Raw genomic sequence first — 27,634 nt, 5'->3', positions numbered from 1 at the left:
GCTGCTAAGACCTCTGACATAGTTCCTGATGTTAAAGAGCAGGGGATCAAACCAAAGAAGCCAGTAGACAAAGCTCCAAAAGATGAAAAACCTACAGATGCTGATAAGCTGCGTGCCAAAGCTAAAGTCACCCCTTCACCAGATAAAGAAAAGGATCAAGTTCAACTCAAGCCATTCGCCAAGGCTCCTAAAGCTGAAGTAAAAACACCTGAGGAGAAAGCAGCTAGCCCAATTTTAAAAGATGATATTTCTAAAGAACCAACAGAACCGCAGTTTAAGAGAGTGGAACGGACTCCAGAGAGAGACACTGAAAAGCCTAAAGAGAAAGACAAGGAGCCATCTGTTGCTGTCAAAAAGCCCAGCCCTGCAGGAAAACCCAGCCCTCTGGGAGAACCCAGTCCTCCACGGAAGCCCAGCCCTCCAGGAGAACCCCACCCTCCAGGCAAGCCCAGCCCTCCGGGAGAACCCAGTCCTCCACGGAAGCCCAGCCCTCCAGGAGAGCTTAAAGATAAAGGAAAAGAAGCACCCCAGGTAGAGAGCATAAAGAAAGGTCTAGAACTCAAAAAGACTCCATCACCTAAAGTGGGTAAAGAAAAGGAAAAGGCGCTGCCTGTGGAACAGGTCAAAAAGGTGGAGATGAAAACGACAACAACGCCCAAGACTGAGAAGCCTAAACCTAAAGAAGTGGAGACTGTCTCAATGGAGAGGAAGCTAACTCCCAAAGGAGTTTCTCCGAAAGACTCCATTAAATCGGTTTCTCCTAAAGATTCCGTCGAGGCGGTGACTCTGAAAAAGACCCCCAGGAAAGTGTCTCCAGAGGAGGAGAAGGCTGCAGAGCCACAACAGAAGAAGCCCGCGGTGAAGGAGGTGTCCCCGGGAGCCGTTCGAATGCAGAAGGTCCCCACCAAGACGGAGGAGGAGGTGGAAGAGGAGGAGCTGGAGGTAGAGCAGGAAGGGGAGGAGGCCTGGGGATGGGAAGGTGAAGCCGAGTGGGAAGGTGAAGCCGAGGACGGGATGATGGAGACCCCAGGCATGCCAGGTTGGAGACGAGGTGAGGTGAAAGCCGCTCCATCTCCACTGGCTGACGACCATCCCACCTCAGATGAATCACCTAATACCCATCTACTGATCCATCCAACATCTGTCCCAACCAACCCATCTTATCAGGCCATGCATCATTCTTATTCATCCAACCATCTTACCTAACTGTCATTCCTCCCATCCATCCATCCAACCAACCAACCACCATCTATCCGTCTGTTAAGCCGTCCATCCATTGTCATCTTGTCATTGTACACCTGTCACTGTCATTATCCATCCGTCCATCCATTGTCATGTTGTCATTGTCTACCTGTCACTCTCATTATCCATCTTTCCGTCCATCCATTGTCATGTTGTCATTGTCCACCAGTCATTATCCGTCCTTCCATCTTTCCATTAATGTCCTTCCATTGTCATCTTGTCATCGTTTCCATCATCTTAAAATGCGTCTTCAATATGTCAACATCTGTATGTTTGTCGGTACTAAAGTGAATGTTGTCCATTCAGTCTGACCACTGTAACCCCTTGACTTGCTTATTATTCTAGGGTGCTCATCATCTTCACTCATTACTTAATGACATTTCAATATGTCAATATGTCTGTCCGTCTGTCAGCTTAGCTTACAGTTCATCTTCTCTTGGTTTCTCTGGTGTTGTTACATTAGACAATCTCATTCCGAGAAAAATCAAACTCATCATCTTGTTTCCATCCAGACGGAAAACCATCAGCGGATGGATCTCCTAAAGGCAGAGGCCGAGGACTTGGGGGTGAGGAAGTAGCTCTTTATGTTCATGTTAACTTTGTCATGTCTGTCTGCTTTGACACAACTTCCCAGTTGTTGAATCTTCTTTCTTGCCCCTTGTTTTAACAGCTCACATCTTATGCCGTATGTTGTATGTTGTTCAGCCTCCATTGTCGTTATTGACGTGCTGAAAGTCTAACTGTGCTATATTATGTTTGGTGTTGCAGCGAGGCAAACACCGTCTCCTGGTGACGCAGGCAAAGGGTTGAGGCCCGGCGGAAGGGGCCCAACACCACCAGAGGATCCTTTCGGTGGATTCAAACTCAAGTCCGTTCCTCTGAAGTTCATCAAGACGATCCAGGACGTTGTGTTGAAAGAGTCTGAGTCCATTGGCGACCAGGCTGTGTTTGAGTGTGAGATTTCTCCATCCACTGCCATAACGACATGGCAGAAGGATGGCACCAACCTCCGTGAAGACCCCAAGCACAAATTCACCTCGGACGGTAAAGACCGCAAGCTGGTAGTCGTTGACGTCCAGCTGTCTGATCAAGGGGAATACACATGTATCGCCAAGAACGCCGGAAAGGAATTGACATGCATGGCCAGACTCATTGTTGAGGGTAAGGAAACGAGTGGCGTGTTGTTTTGCACCAGTTTGTTGATGTTGTTTTATGTTTTTTCTATTATCTTAATCTTATCTTAATCTTTTGTTTGTCTTTCTTCTTAATGCTCAGTAAAGCACTTTGAGCTGCATTCATGTCATGAGAGGTTTCCTTTTGCTACGTTCAATGTACTAATTCCATGTTTAATTTGCGTGCTTCAAGAACTCCCTCTGAAATGGGTGATCGAGCTGGCCGAGGAGACGTCCTGCATGAAGGGACAGCAGGTCTACGTGACCTGTGAACTGAACAAGGAGAAAGACGTGGTCTGGAAGAGGAACGGCCAGGTCCTGAAGAAGAAGGCTGGCAAGGTGGCCATCAACGTCATCGGAATGCAGCACGCCGTGACCATCCAGCACGCCGCCGACGAGGAGGCTGGGCTGTACACGTGCGAGGTGGTCGGACAGGAAGACGTCAAGACCTCAACCAACGTCAAAGTGATCGGTATATATTCAAAGATTTAAAAAAATATAGCAGATCTACAAGCTTGTAGCGCGGCATTCGGTGCCGTGCTATGAACTTGTAGATTCATCCCATCCATCCAACCAACCAACCAACCAACCAACCAACCACCATCTATCCGTCTGTTAAGCCGTCCATCCTTTGTCATCTTGTCATTGTCCACCTGTCACTGTCATTTTCCATCTTTCCATCTTCTGTCCATCCATTGTCATGTTGTCATTGTCCATATGTCATTATCCATCTTTCCATCTTCTGTCCATCCATTGTCATGTTGTCATTGTCCACCAGTCATTATCCATCTTTCCATCTTCTGTCCATCCATTGTCATGTTGTCATTGTCCACCAGTCATTATCCGTCCTTCCATCTTCTGTCCATCCATTGTCATGTTGTCATTGTCCACCAGTCATTATCCGTCCTTCCATCTTCTGTCCATCCATTGTCATGTTGTCATTGTCCACCAGTCATTATCCGTCCTTCCATCTTACCATTAATGTCCTTCCATTGTCATCTTGTCATCGTTTCCATCATCTTAAAATAATTTTTCAAAAATAGCAGATCTACAAGCTTGTAGCGTGGTGCCGCGCTATGAGCTTGTAGGTCTAAAGTTGAAAAGAATGGGTAAAGTTGTTAAAAGCTATGGATGCATCACAATTATTTCAGAAATCGTCAAAGACTGGCTTGTGAAGCCACTGAGAGATCAGCATGTGAAGCCAAAGAACAAGGCCACCTTCAAGGCCGAGCTGTACAAGGACACTCCCAACTATAAGTGGTATAAGAACGACGACGAGCTCGCTCCCTCCGACAAGGTGGAGCTGCAGAAGGACGGCAAGAACCTGTCTCTGACCATCAACAACTGCCAGCCCGACGACGTGGCGGAATACACTGTGGTGGTAGAAGATGGCAGATACTCTGCCAAGCTCTCGCTGGGAGGTTGGTCTCTTAGTCACACGCATGGATAGGCCTGATCACAATGATTTGAGATCATCTTAGTTAGTTAGCATAATAGTTCTTTTGTTGATGTTGTTTTATGTTTTTGCTATTATCTTAATCTTATCTTAATCTTTTGTTTGTCTTTCTTCTTAATGCTCAGTAGAGCACTTTGAGCTGCACGATCACTGTATGCCAATTAAATGAAATGAACAGCCCTACACGCGCAGGCATGGGTTTGTGCGGTCCATGTACAGTACGTGTGTGTTGATGTAACCGTCCTCCTTCTACAGACCGTGAGGCTGAGGTCCTGAAGCCCCTCAAAAGTGTGGAGGTGCTTGAGAAGTCCGAGGCCAGCTTTGACACGGAGATCTCCGAGGCTGACGTGGCTGGAGAGTGGAAGCTCAGGGGCCAGGTCCTCGCCAGAACACCTGTAAGACTTGATGAAATGGTTTATGCACGCAAATATACTGTTGTTGCTTTTTTATTTACATGTACACTATTTATCTGTTCTCATAATCTTTGACATATTGAACAGTGTTTTAACCTCCATGGGGTTTCCGTTTCAGAACTGTGAAATCAAGGTAGAGGGAAAGAAACGTTTCCTGACCCTAAAGAACGTGCAGCTGAACCAGGCTGGAGAAGTGTCCTATCAGGCTCTGAATGCCGTGACCAGCGCCATGCTCAACGTCAAAGGTACGCACGCGTGTCCGTCCGTCTGTCTGCCCTCCTCCTGAACACTTTACAGCATGCTCATAGTCAGTGGTGGAAAGTACGTTTACTCAAGTACTTAAGTACAAGTTGAGGTGCTTTTTTTAAATTGTGCTTTTTACTCCACTGCAATTCATTTAAAATAAACTTTAGTATCAGCTTGTTACTTCCGGACAAATCTGAGTACTCCTTCCACCGCTGACGATAGTAAGGTGAGAGCGCTTTGTCTCTGTCTTGTCTAAACTGTGACACTGTGACAACTGTTCACACCTCCCAGAAATCCAAATGGCCTTCACAGAGCCTCTGAAGGATGTGTCTGTGCCTGAAAAGAAACAGGCTAAGTTTGAGTGCACCGTCACTAAGGATGTGTCAAAAGTGATGTGGTGGAGGGGGACCGACGTGGTCACCCCGGGCCCTAAATATGAAATAATCGCTGATGGAAAGAAACACATGCTGGTTATAAATACCTGTGAGTTTGACGACGAGGCACAGTACACTGTGGAAGTGTTGGGACACACGTCCGCCGCTCAGCTGACGGTGGAGGGTAAGTATTGGAACATCCGCATCTTCATTTCCCGGAGGTTCCCGATGATGTTTTACTTGCTTTTGCCACTGTTTCCCGCTGGATGTGCATTGTGCAGGCCCGTAAGCAAGCAGCCAACAAACAGCAAAACGAAAAAAAAAACATTGTTGTCCGTTTTTTTAATTGATGTATTGCAGGTATGAGGCTCAAATTTGTCCAGTCAATTCAGGACCAAACCGTAAAAGAACGGCTCTCAGCCCGCTTTGAGCTGGAGCTGAGTCATGAAAACGTACCAGTGGTCTGGTATCGTAATGAGGTCAAGCTCCACGTGAGCAGAACGCTGCTCACATATGTGGATGGAAAGAAACACTCCCTCGAAATGAGGGAGTTGACCCTAGATGATACCTGCCAAATCAAGGCAGAGGCCAAAGGAATTTACTCCATGGCGAAACTGATTGTCCTAGGTAACGTGATTCACTCCATTACTGCCATCTTGTGTCTTCTCCATCCCATCCCTGTCTATCTGTCTGTCTTCCTTCCTTCCTTCCTTCCTTTCATTCTTTAACTGTGTGCCTTCCATTCTCTGCTTCCAGAGGGAGATGCAATGTTTGTGGTGAAGTTGCAGGACTACACGGCCACGGAGAAGGACGAGGTGACCCTGGAGTGCGAGCTCAGTAAGGACGTGCCCGTCGTGTGGTACTTCGGCGAGAAGGAGCTCACCGCCTCCAAGACGTTAGTCATGAAGTCCGAGGGCACACGCCGATCTCTGACAATAAAGAAAGTGGAGAACAAGGACAAAGGAAAATACGTATGTGACTGCGGGGCGGACAAGACCTCGGCGAGCATCAAGATTGAAGGTAAAAAGTCCGGTGTGAGACGGCCATGGAAACTGTTAAACCTTTGTCTGGAGCTTCAAACCATGAAATAGTTTGAAATGCTTTTATATGTTTTTTTTAATATACTACTTTTATGTTTTCATTTGTCAACGTCAGCTCGTGACATCAAGGTGGTTCGTCCGATGTACGGCGCGGAGGTGTGTGTTGGCGAGACGGCTAAATTAACCGTGGAGATCTCTGAGGACGATGTCCATGGAACGTGGAAACTGAACGGAGAAATCCTGGCTCCCTCTTCTGTGAGCACAAACACTATTCTTTTCTTCAATTCTACTTTTCGTTATTTGCTTGGTTTCAGTTAAAGTGGCTACCCTCTTCAACTGTTCTGTTCTACCCCGGATTCTGTCCAAGTGCTCCTGCGCAAGTGCTGACATTTTAACCACCGAGCTAATAGAGCAAGCTTGCAAAATCGGGGCAGTACCACTCGTCGTCAACCAGTTGTGTCAAACCAGACGCGGGATCTAAATATCCTATTATGTGGCATGCGCCTGGACCACTAGACCAACATTGCTATTATTAACGTGCTCTACCCAACAGATAACACTGTATCATAACTATAATCACTGGTGTCTGTGTGCCATTGACAGGAGGTTGAGATAGTGGAGGAGGGAGGCAAACACACGCTGACCCTGTACAACTGCAAGCTGGCCCAGACGGGCGAGGTGACCTACAGTGCCGCCAACGCCAAGTGTGCTGCCAACCTGAAAGTGAAAGGTGAGACGAGCCCCATTTACACTTATCACACAGTATTCTTATGCTGTGACATTGCTAGTTTTACTTACTTAAAAAATCGGAGCACTTATTCCACCACTGGTCTTACCTGAACAACCTATTACAATTCACCGCTCAACACGGTCACGAGTCTAAACGCTGTCCTTCTTCTTCGACACCACGACAGACGTTCCGCTCAAGTTCCTCACGCCACTGAGCGACGTGCAAGTGTACGAGAAGGACGAGACCAGGTTCGAGGTGGAGGTGAACAGACCTCCGAGGAGCTTCCGCTGGCTCAAGGGTTCTCAGAACCTGGAGAGCGACGAAAAGTACGAGCTGCTGCAGGAGGGCATGATCTACACCCTGGTCATCAAGGCGGCCGAGTTTGAGGATGAAGGCAAATACACGTTTGAGGCAGAGGAACAGAGGACGTCCGGCAAGGTGGTCATCCAAGGTAACGCCGACGTTTCAAATGAATTGAAAAATTATTAGTTTATTACAAATACATTTTAACCATAACTGTTACAAAACCCCTATAGGCTATATAACTGAAAAGTTTGGGAACCCATGATCTAGTCTAGAGTACTCCAATGGTGTCAATATTTCCCCCCGTGGCAGGTATCCGCTTGGAGTTCGTCAGGGCAATCAAAGACGTCACGGTTAAGGAGCGCGAGACGGCAGAGTTCAGCGTCGAGCTGTCGCACGATAAAGTCCCCGTGGTGTGGTACAAGAACGACGTGCGCCTGCATCCCAGCAAGGTGGTCCACATGTTGGACCAAGAGAAGGTCCACACTTTGGCCTTCAAGGAGGTGACCATCGATGACACCGCCATGATCAAAGTGGAGGCCATGGGCAAGGCTGTGACTGCCATGCTCAATGTTGTCGGTGAGTAAACCAGATAAACATTATTATTATTATTAGGACATTTAATCATCATCTAAAACACTGTTTCCCAAACAGGGTTGCTTTATTTATTTTTAGTTTCCTACGTTTAGTTTTGAATTATTTTTATTTCAAAACATTCCCAAAACTAATTTTTGGGAACCACTAATCTAAAAAATGTCACGAGCGAGACAACCTTTGCTAATGACGCTAATGGTTCCTCGCAGAGGGAGATCTGTACTTCACGTCCAAGCTGCAGAACTACACTGCGGTGGAGAAGGACGAGGTCTCTCTGATCTGCGAGCTGAGCAAGTCCTCTGGAGACGTGAAATGGTCCAAGGACGGAAAGGAGATCATTCCCTCCAAGAACATCGCTGTCAAAACCGACGGCAAGAAGCGCATCCTGACCATCAAGACGGCAGACAAGTCCAACATCGGAGCTTACACCTGTGACTGTGGTTCGGACAAAACCACGGCCGACCTGACCATTGAAGGTGAACCTTTAATTAGTTTGCTCTGATTTTGCCCTTTTGTGAGTCACTCTGGATTAGAGCGTCCGCCAAAAGCCAACGTTGTAAGATTGTAAATTGTAATTTTTTGTTTTGTGTCCGCAGAACGTGACATTAAGGTTGTGCGTCCGCTGTATAGCGTGGAAGTGGCAGAGACAGAGACAGCCAAGTTTGAGACGGAGATCTCTGAGGCAGATGTGCATGGCCACTGGGCGCTGAAGGGAGAATCTATCCACCAGTCTAACGTGAGTTGAACCACCTAACAATCAGGTTAAAATGTTTAAACTGTTCCACATTTGGCCGAGAACCACCGCATTATCCTTGAATGTGAAAGCCTTTTAGAAAACAACCGAACTGACGTGTCTCTTCTTTCCAGGACGTGGAGATCAAAGAAGAAGGAAAGAAACACATGTTGATTCTGTATAACTGTAGCAAGGACATGGCAGGAGCCGTCGACTTCAGGGCGGCTAACGCCAAATCTAACGCCCAGCTCAGAGTGAAAGGTCAGTCATTTATCTATATTTACTAGTATCTTTGAAATATTACTTTGAAATATTTTTGCATTTACTCTTTTTGCTGAGCAGCAACCTTAGCTTTGACTGATTTGATTTGTCGTATTGGTTGATTTGCACATTTTGATTCAACAAATAGCGCTTCTGTCGTGCAGTCTCGTCTCCAGAGACAGAGAGATATAACACGATACTCACCGGCGTGCAAACTAGAACAACAGCACAGTGCGTGTGTCTCTTAAAAGCTGTTGAGCCAATCGGCTCGCAGGGTTTATTTTAGAAGGCGCAGACCTTATCTAGAGTAGCTGGAGACAACAGAGTTCCATCATGTCTCTTCCTCTGTGAGGCAGCCTTCCTCGTGGCCGTAGGAATGTTAACAATATAGAAGGATGTTTTACTGAGAGTTTACTGAACAAACAAACCTCTGCAGCACGCTCCATCACCATGGTGCGCCCCCTGAAGGATGTGACGGTGACGGCCGGAGAGACGGCCACCTTCGAGTGTGAGCTGTCTTACGAAGACATCGTCGTGGAATGGTTCCTGGGAGGACAGAAGATGGCGGAAAGTGACAGAGTGAGTTGGAGCGCTGCTCAACACTATGCTTAACGCCACACGGCAACGCTGTAGAAAGCCATACCAATCAATGCAATGCTATGCGTACAACACACACCAGTGGTGGGAAAAGTACTCAATTTGTTTTTTTTAAGTAAAAGTATCTATACTGTAATGTAGAACTACGTTACAAGTAAAAGTCCGGAATTCAAAACGTACTTGAGTGAAAGTGCAACGGTATTGGCATCAAATTGTACTTAAAGTTTTCAAAATGTATAAAAAAATCTTTTGAAAATAGCCGATCTACAAGCTCACAAGATTGTGAGTAAATGTAATTAGTTACATTACAGTACGGTAATCCGCACATATTATGTGACATCAAAAAAAAAGAAAAGTTCTTATTGCATAAGCCAAACAAAAGACAAAAGGAATGCTCACACACCGACAAAACAAAGCCAATGTCCACTGAGGTTTAACACATGCAAAGAGTGGTAATCCCACAGACCCACATGGTACTAGTAGAATTACTACAGCTGACAATACACTATTTATATTCAACCGTATGCATTGATGATATGCCCAATAGGTCATGTTGATTGTAAGGATTTATTTTAATTGATAATGTGTGATGAATTGGTCAGAGCAGCAGCAGCAGCACATTGCACATATAAGGCTCTGGTCACAGCGGGAGCCTGTCTGTCTATCTGTCTCAGATAACAGAAGGTTATTTTTAACTGCTGCGAGTGAGTGACAGGGCTGTTTTCTGCTCACAACAGCACCACCTGCTGCTGGGAGAGCACAAATATAATTCAGCATCAGGTGGTCAACGATTGGGTTTTCACTCAAACACAGCCAGGAGGACCAAAAAATGACATTGATGACATTGATGATTGTAAATTCTTTACCATAGGAAAATGCATGTTAGACAGACACTGGCACCACCTTGTGACCTTGTGATAGAACAATAACACATACAGACTGCAGTACAAACAACCATGAAACACGTACAAAATAATCCTTATATATACTATTTAAGACTGGGACAAGTCTTAAATAGGACAAGAGGTACCCTAAGAGAAGAATCCAGTGCGGTGTGGTGGAGTGTGTTTTTTTCCCCCAATCAGACCACTAAGTGACGGAGTGTGTTCTCCTGCAGGTGGTGACCAGGGCAGATGGCAAAAAGCACTCCCTGACAGTCAGGGATATTAAGCAGACGGAGGCTGGAGAGGTCAAACTCACAGCCAAGGACTTTGTGACCGAGGCGCAGCTGATCGTCAGAGGTAAGACAACGCATCAAAACACATAGTTTTCATATGGTCTAGGGGTTGCAACAGATTATTAAACCATCCCTAATTTGGGCATGCTCTGACTAATGACGGTTCATGTGTGTGTGTGTGTGTGTGTGTGTGTGTGTGTGTGTGTGTGTGTGTGTGTGTGTGTGTGTGTGTGTGTGTGTGTGTGTGTGTGTGTGTGAACAGATCCTGCGGTGGAGTTCACCAAGCCTCTGGAGGACCAGACGGTTGAAGAGGAGGCCACGGCTACTCTGGAGTGTGAAGTGTCCCGAGAGAACGCGGAGGTAAGTTCATGAGACGTTCCGTTACATGAGCTCATCAAGAAGAGTCAATAGTCCTTCAAACGTTCACTGTGGCGGTATACAGTACAGTGCAGTAGTGAGTGTACATTAAACGTGGATTCTACGATATTTCCTGCACAGGTGAAATGGCTCAAAGAAGGAGCGGAGATCCGTAAGACCAAGAAGTACGACGTGCAGGTGGACGGCCGCAAGCGACGCCTCCTCATCCTGGAGTGTCAGACCGACGACGCCAAGATGTACACCTGTGACGCCAAGGACTTCAAGACCTCCTGCTTCGTGGAAGTCACACGTGCGTTCGGTTTTTATTTTGATGTTTGTTTCTCTAAAGATTGTAATGATGTAATATGTGCTGGTGTCGTATCAAAGCGTGAGGTTTAATGGTGTTGGTCTTGTGTTCCCACAGCTCCGTTCGTGGAGTTCAGTAAACCTCTCCACGACGTGGAGGTGGCAGAGAAGGAATCCGCCAGGTTTGAATGTGAAGTGTCACGTGAGACTGCTAAGGTAAGATCTGAGTGAGAATCCCAGCACCAACAAATATACTTATTTAAAGCTGTAGGGAATAACAATAAATGACATTCTAACTCTGCATGTAACTAATAATAAATAATATAATACTTTGATACTTTGGTGATAATTAACGATAACTCTTCCCTTATTGTCCAGGTGCGTTGGTTCAGGGATGGAGCCGAGATCAGGAAGGGTAAGAAGTATGAGATCATCTCCACGGGAGTCCAGAGGGTCCTCATCGTCCACAAGTCGGTGTTCGACGACGAGGCCGAGTACGAATGTGACGCCAGGACCAACAAGTCTTCTGGAATGCTCACTGTCGTTGGTAAGACGTTTGCTCTCTCTCTCGCTCACTCTTTACGCGTAGGGCTGTCAGGATCGTGATATTTTATTTAATTATTTAATTGATTTAGTCGTGACATTGACAGCACGTTAAACAGTTCCTCACGACCCTCCCGTGTTCTCTCCCCCCCCCCCCCCAAACCGCACAGAGGAAGCCGCGAGCTTCACCAAGAACCTGTTCAACGTGGAGGGAACGGAGACGGACAGCGTGAAGATGATCTGCGAGGTGTCGAAGGAGGGCGCGGAGGTGCGCTGGTACAAAGGAGACCAGGAGCTGCCCGAGGGCGGACGGTATGAGCATGTGACCGACACCAGGAAGAGGATCCTCATCATTCAGGACCTGAGGATGGAGGACGCCGGGGAGTACGACTGCAGACTGAGCGACAGCATCAAGACGACGGCCACGCTCAAACTCAACGGTAACAAAACAACATCAGAACGCTGTTTTCACCGGCAAAGAAGTTTAGGGATAAGGGGTTTAGCGGTGACGAAAATGGAGCCTTTAGTCTTTTACTAAAGGTTTTTAACATCATGAAGAGTGCCCTTGGAGTCATTTATGTAAACTAACTAACTCATTTTTTGGGGCTTTTTTGCCTTTATTGATAGATTTACAGTAGGAAACGGGGAGAAAGACACAGTGAAGTTAGTCGGGATCGGGACTCGAAATTACCAGCCAAGGTGCCTGGACCGCTAAGCCGGCCCAGGCCACAGCTTAAAGCGTACCATTGGTGTACCACTTGGTGCTTGAAGATTAGCTTTATTAAATAAAATGAAACGCGTAGCGCCTTTTTCCTCCCAACAAACTGACCCTTCTCCTGTACCGCTTCATTGCAGAGCTCGCCGCAGAGTTCATCTCCAGGCCTCAGAGCCAGGAGGTGGTGGAGGGAGAGAAGGCCGAGTTCGTGTGCTCCGTGTCCAAAGAGACGTACGAAGTCAAGTGGTTCAGAGGCAAGGAGGAGCTCCAGTCGGGAGAAAAGTACGACATTGTCAGCGACGGGAAGAGGAGATCTCTGGTTGTGAAGGCGTGCGAGGTGAAGGACGACGGGGCGTTCATTGCCATGATCGGCGCCGTCAAGGCGTCGGCCAACCTGGTCGTGACCGGTGAGTCATTATTCTGCTTTCTGTTACGCCTTATGTTTGGGCATTGGTTCCCAAACACTGGGTCGGGACCCATTTGTGGGTCACGGGGCTAAAAAAAGTTTGTGAAACACTGCCTTTTAGAGCCCCATAATCTTCTGTTCTGTCCGACTCTTTGTCAACAACGCGTGCCCATGTTCCCTCTGCTCTGCAGAGAAACTGAGAATCGTCACCCCCATCCGAAACGTGGAGGTGAAGGAGGGCGGCGAGATCATCTTCAACTGCGAGGTGAACTCGGGCGACGCCAAGGCCAAGTGGCTGAAGAGCGACGAGACGCTGTTCGAGAGCGGCAAGTACATCATGCTGCAGAGAGACAACGTCTTCTCGCTGAGAATCACAGGCGCCGGCACGGCCGACGAGGCCAGCTACACCATCACCCTGACCAACAGCAGAGGAGAGAATGCCAAAGGCTCCGCCACCGCTAAAGTAGCGAGTAAGTGAATTCACCCTGAAAAACAGTATCAGTCGTACTCATTAAACGCCTTAAGACGAGCCTACTCCTCATGACGACCTCGTGTAATCAATTTATATACCCGTCCATCAAATAAATAAAAACCTGCTTCCTGTGTTGTCCTGTGAACCTCTTAGCGGAGAAGCTGAAGTTCCTGGAACCCATTGAGGACATCGAGACCCAGGAGAAGAAGACCATCAGCTTCGTGTGCAAGGTCAGCCGTCCGGATATCACCGTGGCGTGGACGAAAGCCGGAGAGGAGGTGACCCTCAGCAAGCGCATCGTGTGCAGGGTGGACGCACAAAAACACACGCTGATCATCAAGGACTGCGTCATGAGCGACGAGGGCGAGTACACGGCCTCCATCGGAGACGACAAGTGCTCCGCCGAGCTGATCATCAGCGAGGCGCCCTCCGACTTCGCAGCGCAGCTCAGAGACCAGACCATCATGGAGTTCGAGGACGCAGAGTTCACCTGCACGGTGACCAAGGATACTACGGTGAAATGGTACAGAGAGGGACGGGAGATCAGAGGAACCAGGTAAGGAGCACGAGTTAGCCCTCTGTAAACTAGTAAACTAGCCCTGAGTTGTTGGACAATCGTATTTACAAGCTCACAATGCACCATTTCTTTTTGCAGGTACCAAATGGAAAAAGACGGCAATACGTGCAGACTGATCATCAGGAATTGCAGACCGGATGACGAGTGCGAATACTCCTGTGGCATCGAAGACAGAAGGACCAAGGCCAGGCTCTTTGTTGAAGGCAAGTCGTTCATTTCCCTATGGCGCTCCGTTTCCGTTTTGAGGGTTTGTGATTTCTGCGTGAAGTGCTTACGTTCCGTGTCTCTCCACATGCAGAGACCCCGGTGGAGATCGTCAGACCTCCCCAGGACGTGTTCCAGCCTCCGGGCTCGGACATCGTGTTCGAGGTGGAGCTCAACAAGGACCGCGTGGATGTGAAGTGGATGAGAAACAACATGGTCATTGCCCAGGGAGACAAATACCAGATGATAAGCGAGGGCAAAGTCCACCGTCTGCAGGTGTGCGAGATCAGACCTCGCGACCAGGGAGAGTACAGGATCGTGGCCAAGGACAAGGACGCCAAGGCCAAGCTGGAACTGGCAGGTATGTGAAGATGTTTTTAACCCATTGAGACCTAAGACCAGATTGTAAATGTCTTGCATTTCTATAGCAGTGGCGCTCAAACCTTTTCATGTCAAGGACCCAAAATATTGTATGTATTTGGACCCCCATCTGAAAAGATGTTGTTCCGGGAGACCCCCAGAAGCAAATATTTGAGTTACAAATGTTTGCTTTAAAAATTATCTAGGTATATTCAAAGTTTTGCACACATTTTCATTCAGATCTACTTGTATAGCTGCTATTTTTCAATAGGTTAAAGTGGTTAAAAGATGTGTTCCAGGTCTTAATGATGCAACAAGACCCACATGGGGTGGGTTTGGGGGGCGGTGGCTCGGAACGGGAACCGCCAAGTATTAAACCTCTCCCCGTGTGTTTTCATAGCTGTCCCCAAGATCAAGACCACGGATCAGAACCTGGTGACGGACGCCGGAAAGCCCTTCGTCATGGCGGTGCCCTACGACGCCTACCCCCGCGCCGACGCGGAGTGGTTCTACGAGGGAACCAGCCTGCCGGTCCAGAACATCGACACCACCACCGACAAGACCGAGTACCGTCTGAAGAGCCCCGCCAAGGAGCACCAGGGACGCTACAGGGTCGTCATCAAGAACAAACACGGACAAGGAGAGGCCGTCATTAATCTGGACGTCATCGGTGAGGCCACGCTTAAATGGATCGCCTATCGATAATAGCTCTAATGCAAAGGCTCAACTTATGTAATGTACAGTACATATAATTGTATGTATAACACTATAGCATAGTGTAAACGCATAGTCTCATTATATAGATATTCCACTGTTATGTTCTTAGCTTACGTATGATTCTTGATGACTATTTGTATTCCTGGCTGTCCCGTCTCCCTGCGGGTGGCGAGGTTGCAGAGCCGTACGGATGTTTATTTTATTCTCTCGTTTTGCAGACGTCCCCGGTCCCGTGAAGAACCTGCGAGTGGTGGACACGACGGACGGCGAGGTCAGCCTGGCGTGGGACGAGCCCGAGAGCGACGGCGGCAGCAAGATCGTGGCCTACGTGGTGGAGAGGCGCGACATCAAGCGCAAGACCTGGACTCTGGCCACGGACCGCGCCGACACGCCCGAGTACTGCGTCAGCGGCCTCAACCGGGAGCACAAGTACCTGTTCAGGGTCTGCGCGCGCAACAGGGTGGGCTGCGGCGCCATCGTCGCCACAGACCAAGCCGTGCAGGCCAAGAATAAGTTCGGTAAGCAAAGGAACTAGACTCGCATTTATTTACCGCCGTCTCCTAATTTTGATGTATATAGTGGAGGAAGAAGTACGCAAACACACATATATACATACTCCACAAATCCCATAATGTATGACATAAGAATTTGCCAGCAGGTGTCACTGTTGAGGGATTATTGCCTGTTTTCATTGAACTCAAAAGGATTCAGAAAATCCACTGAATGTTCAGGTTGTGTGGGTGTAATTGAGGTCATTAAACCCTAAATAATAAAATACAAATAGATTAAAATGAATGTCATGAGACCTTTAAGAACCCAAGAGTGTGATTCAAACCACAGCCAACAATGTGACGTGACGTAATGCAACGTAACGTGATGATGCGTTTCCTGTCTCGCAGAGGTGCCCGACGCGCCCGAGAACGTCAAGGTGAGCGTGGTGAACCGCTACGGCGCCACCCTCGTCTGGGAACCGCCCAAGTCCAACGGCGGCTCCGAGATCACGGCCTACGTCATCGAGCTGCGCGACCGGACGTCGGTGAAGTGGGAGGCGGCCATGGTGTGCGGCGCCAAGGAGCTGACGGCGGCGCTGAACGACGTGGTGGAGAACAAGGAGTACATCTTCAGGGTCCGCGCGGAGAACAAGGCCGGCATCGGCAAGCCCAGCCTGGCCACCGACCCGGTCAAGATCATGGACCCCATCGGTGAGAGGACAGAAACACGCAGAACATTTGTATTAACGCCTGACGACAGCAACTAAATTAACAACTATATTATATCTACTATATTACAACTATATTATATCATTGGTTCCCAAACAGTGGGTCAGGATCCATGTGTGGGTCGCGGACACAATTTTATGGGTCTCTTTATTTTTTTGGTGTCCTAGATTTTGTTTTTAATTATCATTTCAAGACATAAAAAAAAAAGAGCTGAATCTTCTATTAATTGAAAACAAATGATTTTTTGTGTGTGTGTAGATCGACCCAGCCCTCCTCAGAACTTCAACTTCAGCGATCAGAACGCGCAGTCGATCACTCTGACCTGGGAGACCCCGGTCAGTAACGGCGGCAGCATGATCACCGGCTACATCATCGAGAGGTGTGACGCAGGCATCTACAAGTGGACGAGATGCAACCCCAGACTCTGCCAGGACCTCACATACAGGGTACGCTCGCACGCACGTGCGCACGCATGCACACGCACGTGTGCATACACGCACACACACATGCGCACACACACAAAACAGTATTCTGCATTGTGAATGAGAAGCAACTGTACTGTCCTATTGCGTGTTTACAGGTGTAAATATATCACACTCGTGTGAAGTGAGGGGCACTCTTCAGCATCACACACAGCAATATCCATACATCACATCTCGTGCTCAGCCAATCAGCTGAGCACATTCCGTGCTCATACACACAAAGCTGTGCATAGGAGGGGCTGCTAGCGCCCTCCCTCAAAAAGTCGATGCATTGAATTGCATTACGGATTCTGTGCATCGCGTGCCGACATTTGACTGAACTGCGTTGTATGTTTTCAGGTGACCGGACTGAAGGCCGGTCAGAAACTATTCTACAGAGTGTCTGCCGAGAACGCTGCCGGAGTGTCAGACCCAGCGGAACAGCTAGGACCCCTGGCGGCCGATGACCCTCACTGTAAAAACTCTAACCGATCATTTACTCACAACAATTATTGAGTTTTCATAACAATAACCACAGCATTTTTAGCAAAAATAATAAAACTAAATCTCCGTCTCCGTCCTCAGCCGGTCCAAGCATGGACCTGAGCGCGTTCAGGAACGGCCTGGAGGTGATCGTGCCCTACCCTCTGACCATCCGCGTGCCCCTCACCGGGTACCCCACGCCCAACGCCAAGTGGACCTTCGGAGACAAGGAGCTGAGCGCCAACGACGAGCGTGTGTCCATGGTGACCAAGGCCACCTACACGGAGCTGACCATCACCCCCAGCCTGCGGCCGGACAAGGGCACGTACACGCTGACCCTGGAGAACGACGTGAACTTCGTCTCCGGAGAGATCGACGTCAATGTCATCGGTGAGGAGTCTAGGCAAAAAAACAACTTTCTGGCCTTGACAGCCCATACATCCAAACATTAAAGTATATCTGATTGCATTAAACGCCGTTAAACAACGTTAAACTCACGTTGTCACTTGATTTGCATGGAGGTCAAACAAAGTACATTCTCCAGTCTCCGATCAGCAACATCAACATCAACATTCTCTGTGATTTTATTTTACCGACAGCTGCGCCAAGTTCTCCCAAGGACTTCAAGATCGCAGAGGTGACCAGACACCACGTCCATTTGATGTGGGAGGCTCCGGAACACGACGGAGGAAGTCCAGTCACCCACTACCAGATAGAGAAGAGGGAGACGTCCCGCAAGACCTGGGTCAAGGTGGGCAGCTTGTAGATCTGAGATCCTTTTGAATGTTTTGAAGACGTTTAACCCATTCTGACCTGAGATCAGATTCATACGAGGTTTTCGCCGGACACACACTGGTCTGATGAACCCATTCTGACCTGAGATCAGATTCTAAAAATGTCAGTCGCTCTTCGATTTTTCAAAAAATAGCAGACCTACAAGCTCGTATCGCGCCACTCGGTGGCGCGATATGAGCTTGTAGATCTGCTATTTTTAAATAGCTAAAGCATAACATGATGCTGACACCAAAATGGGTGCCCGGTCAGAATGGGTTAAGGTGTTTCTCGACTACAGGACATTTACTCAAAGAGTGTTTCTACATTGTGGTATTGCCTCTTCTAACTGTAATGATGCTGATGTAATGTTTGTGCCGGTCCAGGTCTCCACCAGCGTTCAGGACCTGGAGCACACCGTGACGGACGTGATGGAAGGCAAAGAGTATCTGTTCAGCGTGGCTGCCTGCAACAAGTGCGGTCCCGGAGAGCCGGCCTATCACACCGACCCCGTCAACGTCTCCTCTCCCGCCAGTGAGTGTCCATTCATATTACTGATTGATTGATTGTGAGCTTGTAGATCTCGTATGACAACACATCGTGAGCTTGTAGATCTCGTATGACAACACATCGTGAGCTTGTAGATCTCGTATGACTCGTGTGTGTGTGTGTGTGTGTGTCTCCCACCAGCCGTTCCCGACCCACCAGAGAGCTTGAAGTTTAGAGACAAGACTGGCAAGGGAATCTTCCTGTCCTGGGACCCTCCCCGCTACGACGGGGGCTCTTACGTCAAGGGCTACATCGTGGAGAGGTGCCAACGAGGGACTGACAAGTGGGAGCCGTGCGGAGAGCCCCAGCCCGAACTCAAGTAAGACGTTAACACCGTCCAGATTTTGACAAAACTTGGCAGGTTGCAGGTGACGGGACTGACCCAGGGTCAGTGGTGTATAGTCTAACGGGGTGGTGTTATTGTTGCATTGGCAGGTTGCAGGTGACAGGACTGACTGAGGGCCAGTGGTACGCGTACCACGTGAAGGCCTACAACAGCCTTGGGTCAAGCAGGCCATGCAAAGCCACGGATGAGATTCAAGCTGTTGATGCTAAAGGTAAAATGGCATTTTCGTTAATAGTATTTACTTTTGTCTTCCACTAAACAAAAATCTATTATATGATTATATTGTAAGTGAAATGTATCGGATTCATTCAAAATGAATAGATGAATAGAACATGACGTTCCTTCCCATCAATCATCACGTTCTCCGCCCCCCCCCACCAGAACCTCCCGAGATCCAGTTGGACGTGAAGCTGCTGGCCGGTCTGACGGCACGCGCCGGGACCAAGATCGAGCTCCCGGCCGAGGTGAAGGGCAAGCCGGACCCCGTGGTGAAGTGGACCAAGGCCGACCTGGTGCTGAAGGCGGACGATCGCATCGCCATCGACACGCAGCCGGGCACCTCCAAGCTGTCCATCGCCAACACCACGCGAGGCGACAGCGCCACCTACATCATTGAGGCCTCCAACGCGTGCGGAAGAGCCACCGCTACCATCGACGTCAACATCCTCGGTAACACTGTGGTTTTCATATTGTCGATACATACAAGAGCATAAATAATAATAAAGAGGAAAGTAATCGTGAAGCTAGCATTTTAATTTGAATCGTATCGTGAGTTGTCGTTACATGCCTAATTATAATAATAATATTAATAACCCCGTCCTCTTTGCAGACAAGCCCGGCCCTCCCGCCGCATTCGACCTCTCCGACATCACCAACGAGAGCTGCGTGTTGGCCTGGAACCCGCCTCGGGACGATGGCGGCTCGCCCATCGCCAACTACATCGTGGAGCGGCGCCAGACGGACAAGGAGGAGTGGGTGAAGCTGTCGGCCACGGTGAAGCACACCACCTTCAACGCCGTCAAGCTGACGCCCCTCAAGGAGTACGTGTTCCGCGTCAGTGCTGAAAACCAGTACGGGATCGGAGAGCCCGCCGAGCACGTGCCCATCATCGCCAAGTTCTCCTTCGGTGAGCAGTGGTTTCCAACAAACAAACAAACAAACAAAAAAGACACTCTTCAACAATTCTATGGATTCAACAGGAAAGTCCTGGTGTGTCTTTTTATCTAACCGCGTGTACGTGTGACATGTTTTCAGACTCGCCCGGCGCTCCGATCAGGGTGACTCCCGCCGACATCGCCAAGGACGCCGTGACATTGAGCTGGATCGAGCCCGACGAGGACGGCGGAAGTCCCATCACCGGATACTGGGTGGAGAAGTTCGACCCGGAGGCTGACAAATGGATCAGATGCAACAAGCTACCCATCAAGGACACCACCTTCAGGTGAAAAGAGCGCCCACTATCAGAATATAGAGATATTTAACACTTACTTTCCTTGCCCCAGGTCATTCATTCAGACTAAGCTAATGTTGTGTTTTTTGTTTTTTTTTCCAGGGTGAAAGGTCTCCCCACCAAGCAGAAGATCCGCTTCCGTGTTCTGGCCGAGAATCTGGCCGGTCCCGGAAAGCCCAGCGTTGAGACAGATCCCATCATGATCAAAGATCCAGTTGGTAAGGATGTCACACATCAATTCTCCAGACTGACTGACTGCTTTGCTCTGTTCTCTCTGTGACCAGATGAAACTTATTACCCGATCCCATTCTGATGATTTAATTTTGAGTATCTGCCGATACCGATTTTTCCCGATATTTATATTTTTATAGGACACTTATGCCATATCTCACAATAGTACAATATCCAAAATCACAAACAATATCCAGTCTAACAACGTTAGACGTTAATATTGATGCTATAGGGATGTCCCGTTTTTTTTGTTTTTGATTTGATTTTTTTTGCTCCCATCCGATTCAGATAATTTGAAAATGACCTGATCGGGGCCAACCCTTCTTCACATCATAGCCTTAACGGTCAGATAATTAAATCGTCTTTGCTTTTGGCAGATCCTCCGTGGGCTCCCGGTAAACCCGTGGTCAAGGAGACCGCCAAGACCTCCATCGGACTGCAGTGGAACCGGCCCGAGCACGACGGTGGCGCCAAGATCGAGGGCTACATCGTCGAGTTCCAGAAGACGGGCAACGAGGAGTGGATCCGTCTCCCGGAGGACGTGCCTTACACGGAGCACGTCCTCAAGGGTCTGGTGGAGAAGCAGGAGTACGCCTTCAGAGTGAGGGCCTTCAACAAGGCCGGGGAGAGCGAGCCCAGCGACCCCTGCGACCCCGTCATCTGTCAGGAGAAACTCTGTGAGTCAATGCCGTCATGATCACTGACACTTTTCGAGGATTAAATCTCATGCAAATCATTGTGACGATAGTTTATGTCGGTTACAGACAAAACAAAACAAACAAACAAATAATAATCAGAACTTAGTTTGACAAAATGAAAACAATAATAAAAAAAAAATAGCTTTTTTTTGGCACCGGAACATACACAAAACGAAACATTATTTCATACTGTCAGAGTACTTCTTCCACCCGCTGATCTCCACCCCCCCTCTCTGTGCTCCACAGCGCCGCCAGACGCCCCGCTGTTCCTGCACGTGAGCAACGTGACCAAGACGAGCGCCGACCTGACCTGGCAGGCTCCGCAGTGCGACGGAGGCTCCCCCATCACCAACTACGTGGTGGAGAAGAGGGACGTGAAGCGCAAGACCTGGACGGCCGTGGACACCACGGTCAAGGAGCTCAAGTACACGGTGGCGCCGCTCAACGAGGGCGCCCTCTACCTGTTCAGGGTGGCCGCCGAAAACAAGGCCGGCCAGGGAGAATACATCGAGCTGGAGGACTCGGTCCTGGCTAAGGATACCTTCAGTGAGTATCAGCGACTTAGCGATTCACGTGTTGAATTTGTATGTATTTAATCGTTTGGTGGTTTATCTGAAACCTTTTGGTTGTCGTCCATTAATATTGAATCTTTCGCTGTGCAGCGACTCCCGGACCACCCATCAACCTTATCGCGGCCGAGGTCACTAAGAAATACGTGGAGCTCAAGTGGGAACCACCCAAGAGCATCGGTGGACGACCTGTCCTTAAGTAAGGCAACATGAGACGACACTTCACAATCATAGTAAAAAAAGAAAAATCAATAACAAAATCGTAATACATCATAACATTTGAGAGCAGGTTTAAGAGTGGCCTTGGTGTTTTGCAGGTACGTGATAGAGAAGAAGGAGAAGACTTCGACGCGCTGGCTGAAGGTGTGTAAGACTCCGGACAAGAACACCACGTTCAGAGTGACCGAGGTGGAGGAGGGCTCCGAAGTGCAGTTCCAGGTGCGAGCGGAGAACGAGGCCGGAGCGGGCGAGCCCAGCGAACCCACCGAGATCTTCACCATCGAGGACGGAAAAGGTGAGGCCCGCCGCTTCACTCAGCTAATGAGATCAACTTCAATTCAACAAGATCACTTCTTATAATACGTATCGAACGACAGGAGCGATATCAACAAACCTGTGCAATAAGGAGTGTTGATTTTGACAGCACGCGATAATTAACTTTTAGTCATAGTCTTTTGAGTACATTTGTACTTAGTTTTTTGTCATATTTTAGTAATCTGAAATGTTTTAGTGTTAGTCTAATTTGAGTCAACTAAACCAAATCTACAGTTGGTTTTGTCGACTAAGGTATTTTGCATGCATTTACATGTCATTCCTCTCCTCTCCCAGGCGTTCCTTCTCCGCCCATGGACTTGGCGATCCCGGACTCGAGTCGGGAGCACATCACGGTGAACTGGAAGGTCCCGGAGAAGGACGGGGGCAGCCCCATCACCGGCTACTACGTGGAGGTGGCCGAGGCGCGGCCCGAGCTCAAGTGGCAGCGCGTCACGCCGCGGCCCCTCAAGGACCGCGCGCTCCGCATCGGCTCGGACCAGATCAAGGACGAGAAGAACTACTTCATCAGGGTGATCGCCATCAACGCCGTGGGCATCAGCGAACCCTCGGCCATGTCCGACAAGGTCTCCACCAAGGACCCCGACTGTACGTGCAACAAACTCACACTCACACACATGCGTGCACACACTCATGCACACACTTTGACAATAATAATAATGATATTTATTATTATAATAATAATGATTTAAAAGCACTCAAACTTTCTTCATTCCTGCCATGAACTCTTCACCCCCCACCCCCCTCTCTCTCTTATTCCCTTTCTTTGTTTTCTTGGGAAAATAATTACAGGAACTATATGCACAAAAAAAAAATCACCCACTATTTCACTCGTAAAACATACTACGTGACAATATAAAATAACGTCGATTCCGATTGTCCTGTCTGAACAGGCGCGCCCACCATGAAGTGGGACGCCGACGACATGATCGTGGTGGAAGACGAGAAGCTGGTGTTCGACATCCCGTACCACGCCATCCCCACGCCCGTCATGGTGTGGCACAAGGGCGAAACGGAGCTGGAGGACGACGACCGGCACGGCATGGACGTCACGCACAACCGCGCCCAGATGGAGCTGCTCAAGTGCGTGCACACCGACGCCGGCGAATACAAGATGACCCTGACCAACCCACTGGGCTCGGTCACCGGAACCGTCAACGTCAAAGTCATCGGTACGGAATACACGAATGAATGAATGAATTATGCGACCTCATGGCCCATCCATCCCTCATGGGATTACATGTCACCTTTTCAAAGTTTTCATACAGTTACAATTATTCAGATATACTGTACACTCCGGTCCATTGGGTTACGTTTGTCTTCTGAGTTAAATGGCACTTAACAATTTGGATGCCGCCAGCATCTTTCAAAATGTACAGCAAGCGCTAGAGGGCCAGCAGATATGGGAGATTTTACCCTGAAAAGCCCCGCCTTCCGTTCCCCCCCAAAACCAGGAGACACAATCTAAAGAAGCGTTACTACATACAGTATCAAATGCTAATTTAATGAATGCTATATATATATTATGAGAGGAGTAGTAGTAGTCAAGTAATTGGCTAATACTAATTTGAGTTTTGACATTATTATTTAACTTTTCTTTCTTACTATCTGTGCGTGCGTGTCCTCTCTAGGCGTTCCCGGACCCTGCAAGGACATCAGCGCCAGCGAGGCCACCAAGAACACGGTGCGGGTGAGCTGGGAGGCGCCCGACTTCGACGGCAACTCGCCCGTCACCAGCTACACGGTGGAGCGCCGCGAGGCCTCCAAGAAGACCTTCGTGCCCGTGTTCTCCTGCGAGCTGGTGCTCACCGCCGTCATCAAGGACCTGTACCTCAACTGCGAGTACTACTTCCGGGTCAAGGCCGTCAACAAGTGCGGCGGCGGCGAGTACCTGGCACTGACCACCTCCATCTTCTGCCAGGAGGTCAAACGTAAGTGCGGCTGGTTATTGTGAATTAACATTGCAGTTAAGTTAGGGGTGGGCGATATGGTGATACGGTAAATCACAGACTTCCACTTGTAACATAGCATTTCTACATTGCAGTATTGTAAAAAAAATCATGCGAGTACTGTTGTCCACCACTCTTTGTGTGAATATCACTGATCCTATCCTCCCCTCCTCCCACCACCACCACAACAACAGAGAAACCGGACCCTCCCATCGAGGTGGCGTGCATAGACCCGTGCTTCAAGTCCATCACCGTCACCTGGAAGGCGCCCGAGTACGACGGCGGCTGTCCCATCACGGGCTACGTGCTGGAGAAGATCCCCAAGGACGGGGACCGCTACGAGCGCGTCAACAAGGACCTGGTCCCCGGCTTCAGCTACGTGGTCACCGACGTCGACGAGGGCATGGAGTACCAGTTCCGCGTCCGGGCAGAGAACGCGGCGGGCGTCAGCGAGCCGTCGCGCAGCTCACAGCCCTGCACCGTCGCCGACCCCATCGGTATGACCATGTTTTCATTCGTTGACAAAATTACCAATAGTCCTATATTTAGTCTAGTCTCGAGGACCTCCCTAGGGAGACAATTAGTTTTTGCTTTAATCGCTATTTTCTGTCTGTATTTGCATTGCAGAAAAGCCAACGGTGTCTCTCCGCCAGGCCGTGCTGTGCGTGAAGAAGGGAGAGGAGATGCTCCTGAACGCCTACGTGTCTGGATACCCTTACCCCAAGATCAGCTGGCTGAGGAACGACGAGGACGTCACTAAGGACCCCACCAAGAAGACCGGCCCCGTGGTCAAGAAGAAGAAGAAGAAGACCGCGGCAGCGGTTCGAAATTTACTTTTATTTATTCATTCATCTCATAGCGGTTTCAAGTGAAGGCTTTATTGTACTTTCTAATTCAGTGGTTGTCGGACTTGATCATTTCTAGGATTCACCAGTTTTTTGGGGGATTAGACCATGTATGGGGCGATTGGACGCCATTGGTTCCATTTGAGTTATAGATCCGTGAGGGTCCATTTGGTTCCTATTAACTATACATCATTTAGACGGGGGGTTTGAGAACCACTGTTCTCATTTTAAAATATGCACATTAAGTACACCATCCATTCATTGTAATATTGTACTTTTAAATGAAGTTGAATTATAGATTGATATATTGATTGATTGATTGATTGATTGATTGATCTATTAAAGGTTCCCGAGGAGCCAGAGGTGTTTGTGGCCCCGCTGAAAGAGCGTCTGGGTCTGGACGCCACCAAGAAGGGCAAGGCAGCGCTGATGGTCCGCGAGACGGTGAGGAAGGACCACGGGAAGTTCACCATCCAGGTGTCAAACACCCACGGCAAGGCCTCTGCCACCTGTGACGTCAACGTCCTAGGTAACACTTCTAGTCCATGTCTTCATGTTTCAACTGATTGATTTCAGTGTATGTAAGGGCGGAAGCTATCAGTCATTTTATCAGCGATTATTTCTAATAATGAAATGTAATTCGATTAGTTCTATTAACTAACAATTGCGACAACCCCTAAACGCTGTGTGCCGCGTTGTCGTCCTCGCTATACGCAGACGTCCCGGGCCAGCCGCAGAACGCCACCTTCGACGAGATCCGCAACACGTCCGTGCTGTGCCTCTGGGAGGCGCCGGAGGACGACGGCGGCTCGGAGATCATCAACTACGTGGTGGAGAAGAAGGACAACAAGAGCGACGAGATCGGCTGGATCACGGTCAGCTCCACGGTGTTGGGCACCAGCTGCCCCGTGACCAAGCTCATCGAGGGCAAGGAGTACATCTTCAGGGTGACCGCCGAGAACAAGTGTGGCCCCGGACGTCAATACATCACCGAGCCCGTGGTCGCTAGGAACCAGTTCGGTATGTATTCTTGGTGTCTCACGTTATTGTTTTCATTTTACTCATACAATAGCCCTAGTAGAGGAGCACAACATGTGATATTTCTTTACATGATTTACATCGGTGGTTCCCAAACCTTTTAGCCCGTGACACAGAAGATAAAATAGATGGACCCAATCTATTCTTTTGTTTTGTTTTCTAATTTATGGAATTTCTTAGATTTTTTCTTTTATTTATTCATGACATTACTTCAAAAATACATTTATTTTTAATGAATGATTTTTTGGGAATGTTTTTTTTTTTTTTGAAAAGTTTTGGAATAATAATAATGTTTTTTTTTTAACTCAAATCTTTGCTTCTCCTCCTCCTCCTCCTCCTCCCTCAGACCCTCCGGACGCCCCCAACACGCCCAGGGTCCTGGACGTGACGGCCAGCACCACCAAGATCTCGTGGCACGAGCCCAAGGACAACGGCAGCCCCATCCTGGGCTACTGGGTGGAGCGCAAGGAGGTGAACAGCAAGCACTGGACCCGCGTCAACCGCCAGCTCATCAACAACCTGGAGCTGAGGGTTCCCGACCTCCAGGAGGGTCTCACCTACAACTTCAGGGTCTGCGCCGAGAACCTGGCGGGACCCGGACCCTTCAGCGTTCCCACCGACAAGGTGGTCGCCATGGACGCCATCAGTACGTATAATATAACCCCCCCCCCCGCACCCCCCCCCCCCCCCCCCCGGGGCGCCTTTTTTTTATATACCGTACCGTATACACAGTGTTGATTTTCACTGCAGATGTTTATTTTAGTTTTAGTCATAGTCTCTTGAGGAAATGCATTTGAGGACGTTGTCTAAACACAGAGCTACGTTTTCACAGTGCCCGCCGGACCTCCCATACCAAGGATCGTGGACATTCTCAAGGACTCTGTGGTCCTGGCCTGGAAGCCCCCCATCTACAACGGAGGAGGGGAAATCACTGGCTACCACATTGAGAAGGTACTTTTGTTTTACAAGAAAATAGACCTTGTGGAGAACGTGCATGGAGAAAACAAAAAAACAAAAACATTATTTGTTCGACAATCAGTGGTCAACTGCATTTTTGTTTACAACCTGTAGAGAAGTGTTTGGTCCTGTGTTGACCTGTGTGTGTGTGTGTGTGTGTGTGTGTGTGTGTGTCCAGGTGCTGGTCGGGGAGAAGGACTGGACTCGCTGCACTGAGTTCAGGTGTAAGGATCTGACCTACACGGTGACCGGACTGAAGGAAGGCGCCGACTACACCTTCAGGGTCATGGCCATGAACGACGCCGGGCCCGGAACGCCCGGAGTCACAGAGGACGTCCAAATCAAAGAACCAACAGGTGCTAATCTGCCTCTGTCTACTAGGGTTGACCCAATCCGGTCACGTGATCGGAAATCAGGGCCGATCACGTCATTTTCAAAATAATAAAAACGGGATCGGGACATCCCTAGTATCAATAATATATCCATATCATGATATTAGACACATCGTGAGCTTGTAGAT

The 27,634-nt window shown here is 48.8% G+C and overlaps 1 protein-coding gene across 3 annotated transcripts in view; it reads left to right on the top strand.

Annotated features, from left to right (window-relative positions):
- The window catches only part of ttn.1 (titin, tandem duplicate 1), a 166,829-nt gene that overhangs the window by 67,953 nt on the left and 71,242 nt on the right, over nt 1-27,634 (top strand). Inside the window, exons 1-57 of one of the 3 annotated variants that reach the window (XM_083777358.1) lie at nt 1,003-1,051; nt 1,755-1,808; nt 2,011-2,403; nt 2,608-2,886; nt 3,566-3,835; nt 4,126-4,265; nt 4,402-4,528; nt 4,821-5,087; nt 5,264-5,530; nt 5,660-5,923; nt 6,059-6,198; nt 6,547-6,673; nt 6,858-7,124; nt 7,289-7,555; nt 7,780-8,046; nt 8,167-8,306; nt 8,438-8,564; nt 9,001-9,143; nt 10,279-10,402; nt 10,601-10,698; nt 10,837-11,005; nt 11,120-11,217; nt 11,380-11,548; nt 11,715-11,984; nt 12,400-12,666; nt 12,857-13,135; nt 13,291-13,693; nt 13,793-13,917; nt 14,013-14,279; nt 14,679-14,948; nt 15,214-15,513; nt 15,895-16,197; nt 16,474-16,661; nt 17,037-17,151; nt 17,262-17,549; nt 17,759-17,910; nt 18,317-18,464; nt 18,621-18,798; nt 18,915-19,036; nt 19,207-19,494; nt 19,655-19,951; nt 20,080-20,266; nt 20,378-20,493; nt 20,884-21,183; nt 21,451-21,750; nt 21,867-21,972; nt 22,091-22,287; nt 22,602-22,913; nt 23,219-23,497; nt 23,957-24,256; nt 24,469-24,771; nt 24,902-25,095; nt 25,465-25,648; nt 25,837-26,139; nt 26,504-26,803; nt 26,990-27,108; nt 27,293-27,470. In XM_083777358.1, the coding sequence (XP_083633484.1) occupies nt 1,015-1,051; nt 1,755-1,808; nt 2,011-2,403; nt 2,608-2,886; nt 3,566-3,835; nt 4,126-4,265; nt 4,402-4,528; nt 4,821-5,087; nt 5,264-5,530; nt 5,660-5,923; nt 6,059-6,198; nt 6,547-6,673; nt 6,858-7,124; nt 7,289-7,555; nt 7,780-8,046; nt 8,167-8,306; nt 8,438-8,564; nt 9,001-9,143; nt 10,279-10,402; nt 10,601-10,698; nt 10,837-11,005; nt 11,120-11,217; nt 11,380-11,548; nt 11,715-11,984; nt 12,400-12,666; nt 12,857-13,135; nt 13,291-13,693; nt 13,793-13,917; nt 14,013-14,279; nt 14,679-14,948; nt 15,214-15,513; nt 15,895-16,197; nt 16,474-16,661; nt 17,037-17,151; nt 17,262-17,549; nt 17,759-17,910; nt 18,317-18,464; nt 18,621-18,798; nt 18,915-19,036; nt 19,207-19,494; nt 19,655-19,951; nt 20,080-20,266; nt 20,378-20,493; nt 20,884-21,183; nt 21,451-21,750; nt 21,867-21,972; nt 22,091-22,287; nt 22,602-22,913; nt 23,219-23,497; nt 23,957-24,256; nt 24,469-24,771; nt 24,902-25,095; nt 25,465-25,648; nt 25,837-26,139; nt 26,504-26,803; nt 26,990-27,108; nt 27,293-27,470 (12,172 nt within the window). In that variant the 5' untranslated portion in view covers nt 1,003-1,014. Of the gene's footprint in view, nt 1-1,002; nt 1,052-1,754; nt 1,809-2,010; nt 2,404-2,607; nt 2,887-3,565; nt 3,836-4,125; nt 4,266-4,401; nt 4,529-4,820; nt 5,088-5,263; nt 5,531-5,659; nt 5,924-6,058; nt 6,199-6,546; nt 6,674-6,857; nt 7,125-7,288; nt 7,556-7,779; nt 8,047-8,166; nt 8,307-8,437; nt 8,565-9,000; nt 9,144-10,278; nt 10,403-10,600; nt 10,699-10,836; nt 11,006-11,119; nt 11,218-11,379; nt 11,549-11,714; nt 11,985-12,399; nt 12,667-12,856; nt 13,136-13,290; nt 13,694-13,792; nt 13,918-14,012; nt 14,280-14,678; nt 14,949-15,213; nt 15,514-15,894; nt 16,198-16,473; nt 16,662-17,036; nt 17,152-17,261; nt 17,550-17,758; nt 17,911-18,316; nt 18,465-18,620; nt 18,799-18,914; nt 19,037-19,206; nt 19,495-19,654; nt 19,952-20,079; nt 20,267-20,377; nt 20,494-20,883; nt 21,184-21,450; nt 21,751-21,866; nt 21,973-22,090; nt 22,288-22,601; nt 22,914-23,218; nt 23,498-23,956; nt 24,257-24,468; nt 24,772-24,901; nt 25,096-25,464; nt 25,649-25,836; nt 26,140-26,503; nt 26,804-26,989; nt 27,109-27,292; nt 27,471-27,634 lie in introns of those variants that run through there. The other 2 variants (XM_083777356.1, XM_083777357.1) reach the window with 2 other exon arrangements.

This window comes from Protomyctophum parallelum (genome assembly GCF_964188405.1).
Source record: "Protomyctophum parallelum genome assembly, chromosome: 11".
Classification (NCBI taxonomy): Eukaryota; Metazoa; Chordata; class Actinopteri; order Myctophiformes; family Myctophidae; genus Protomyctophum; species Protomyctophum parallelum.
Note: the sequence above shows the minus strand (reverse complement) of the source record. Positions and strands in the feature narration are given on the sequence as shown.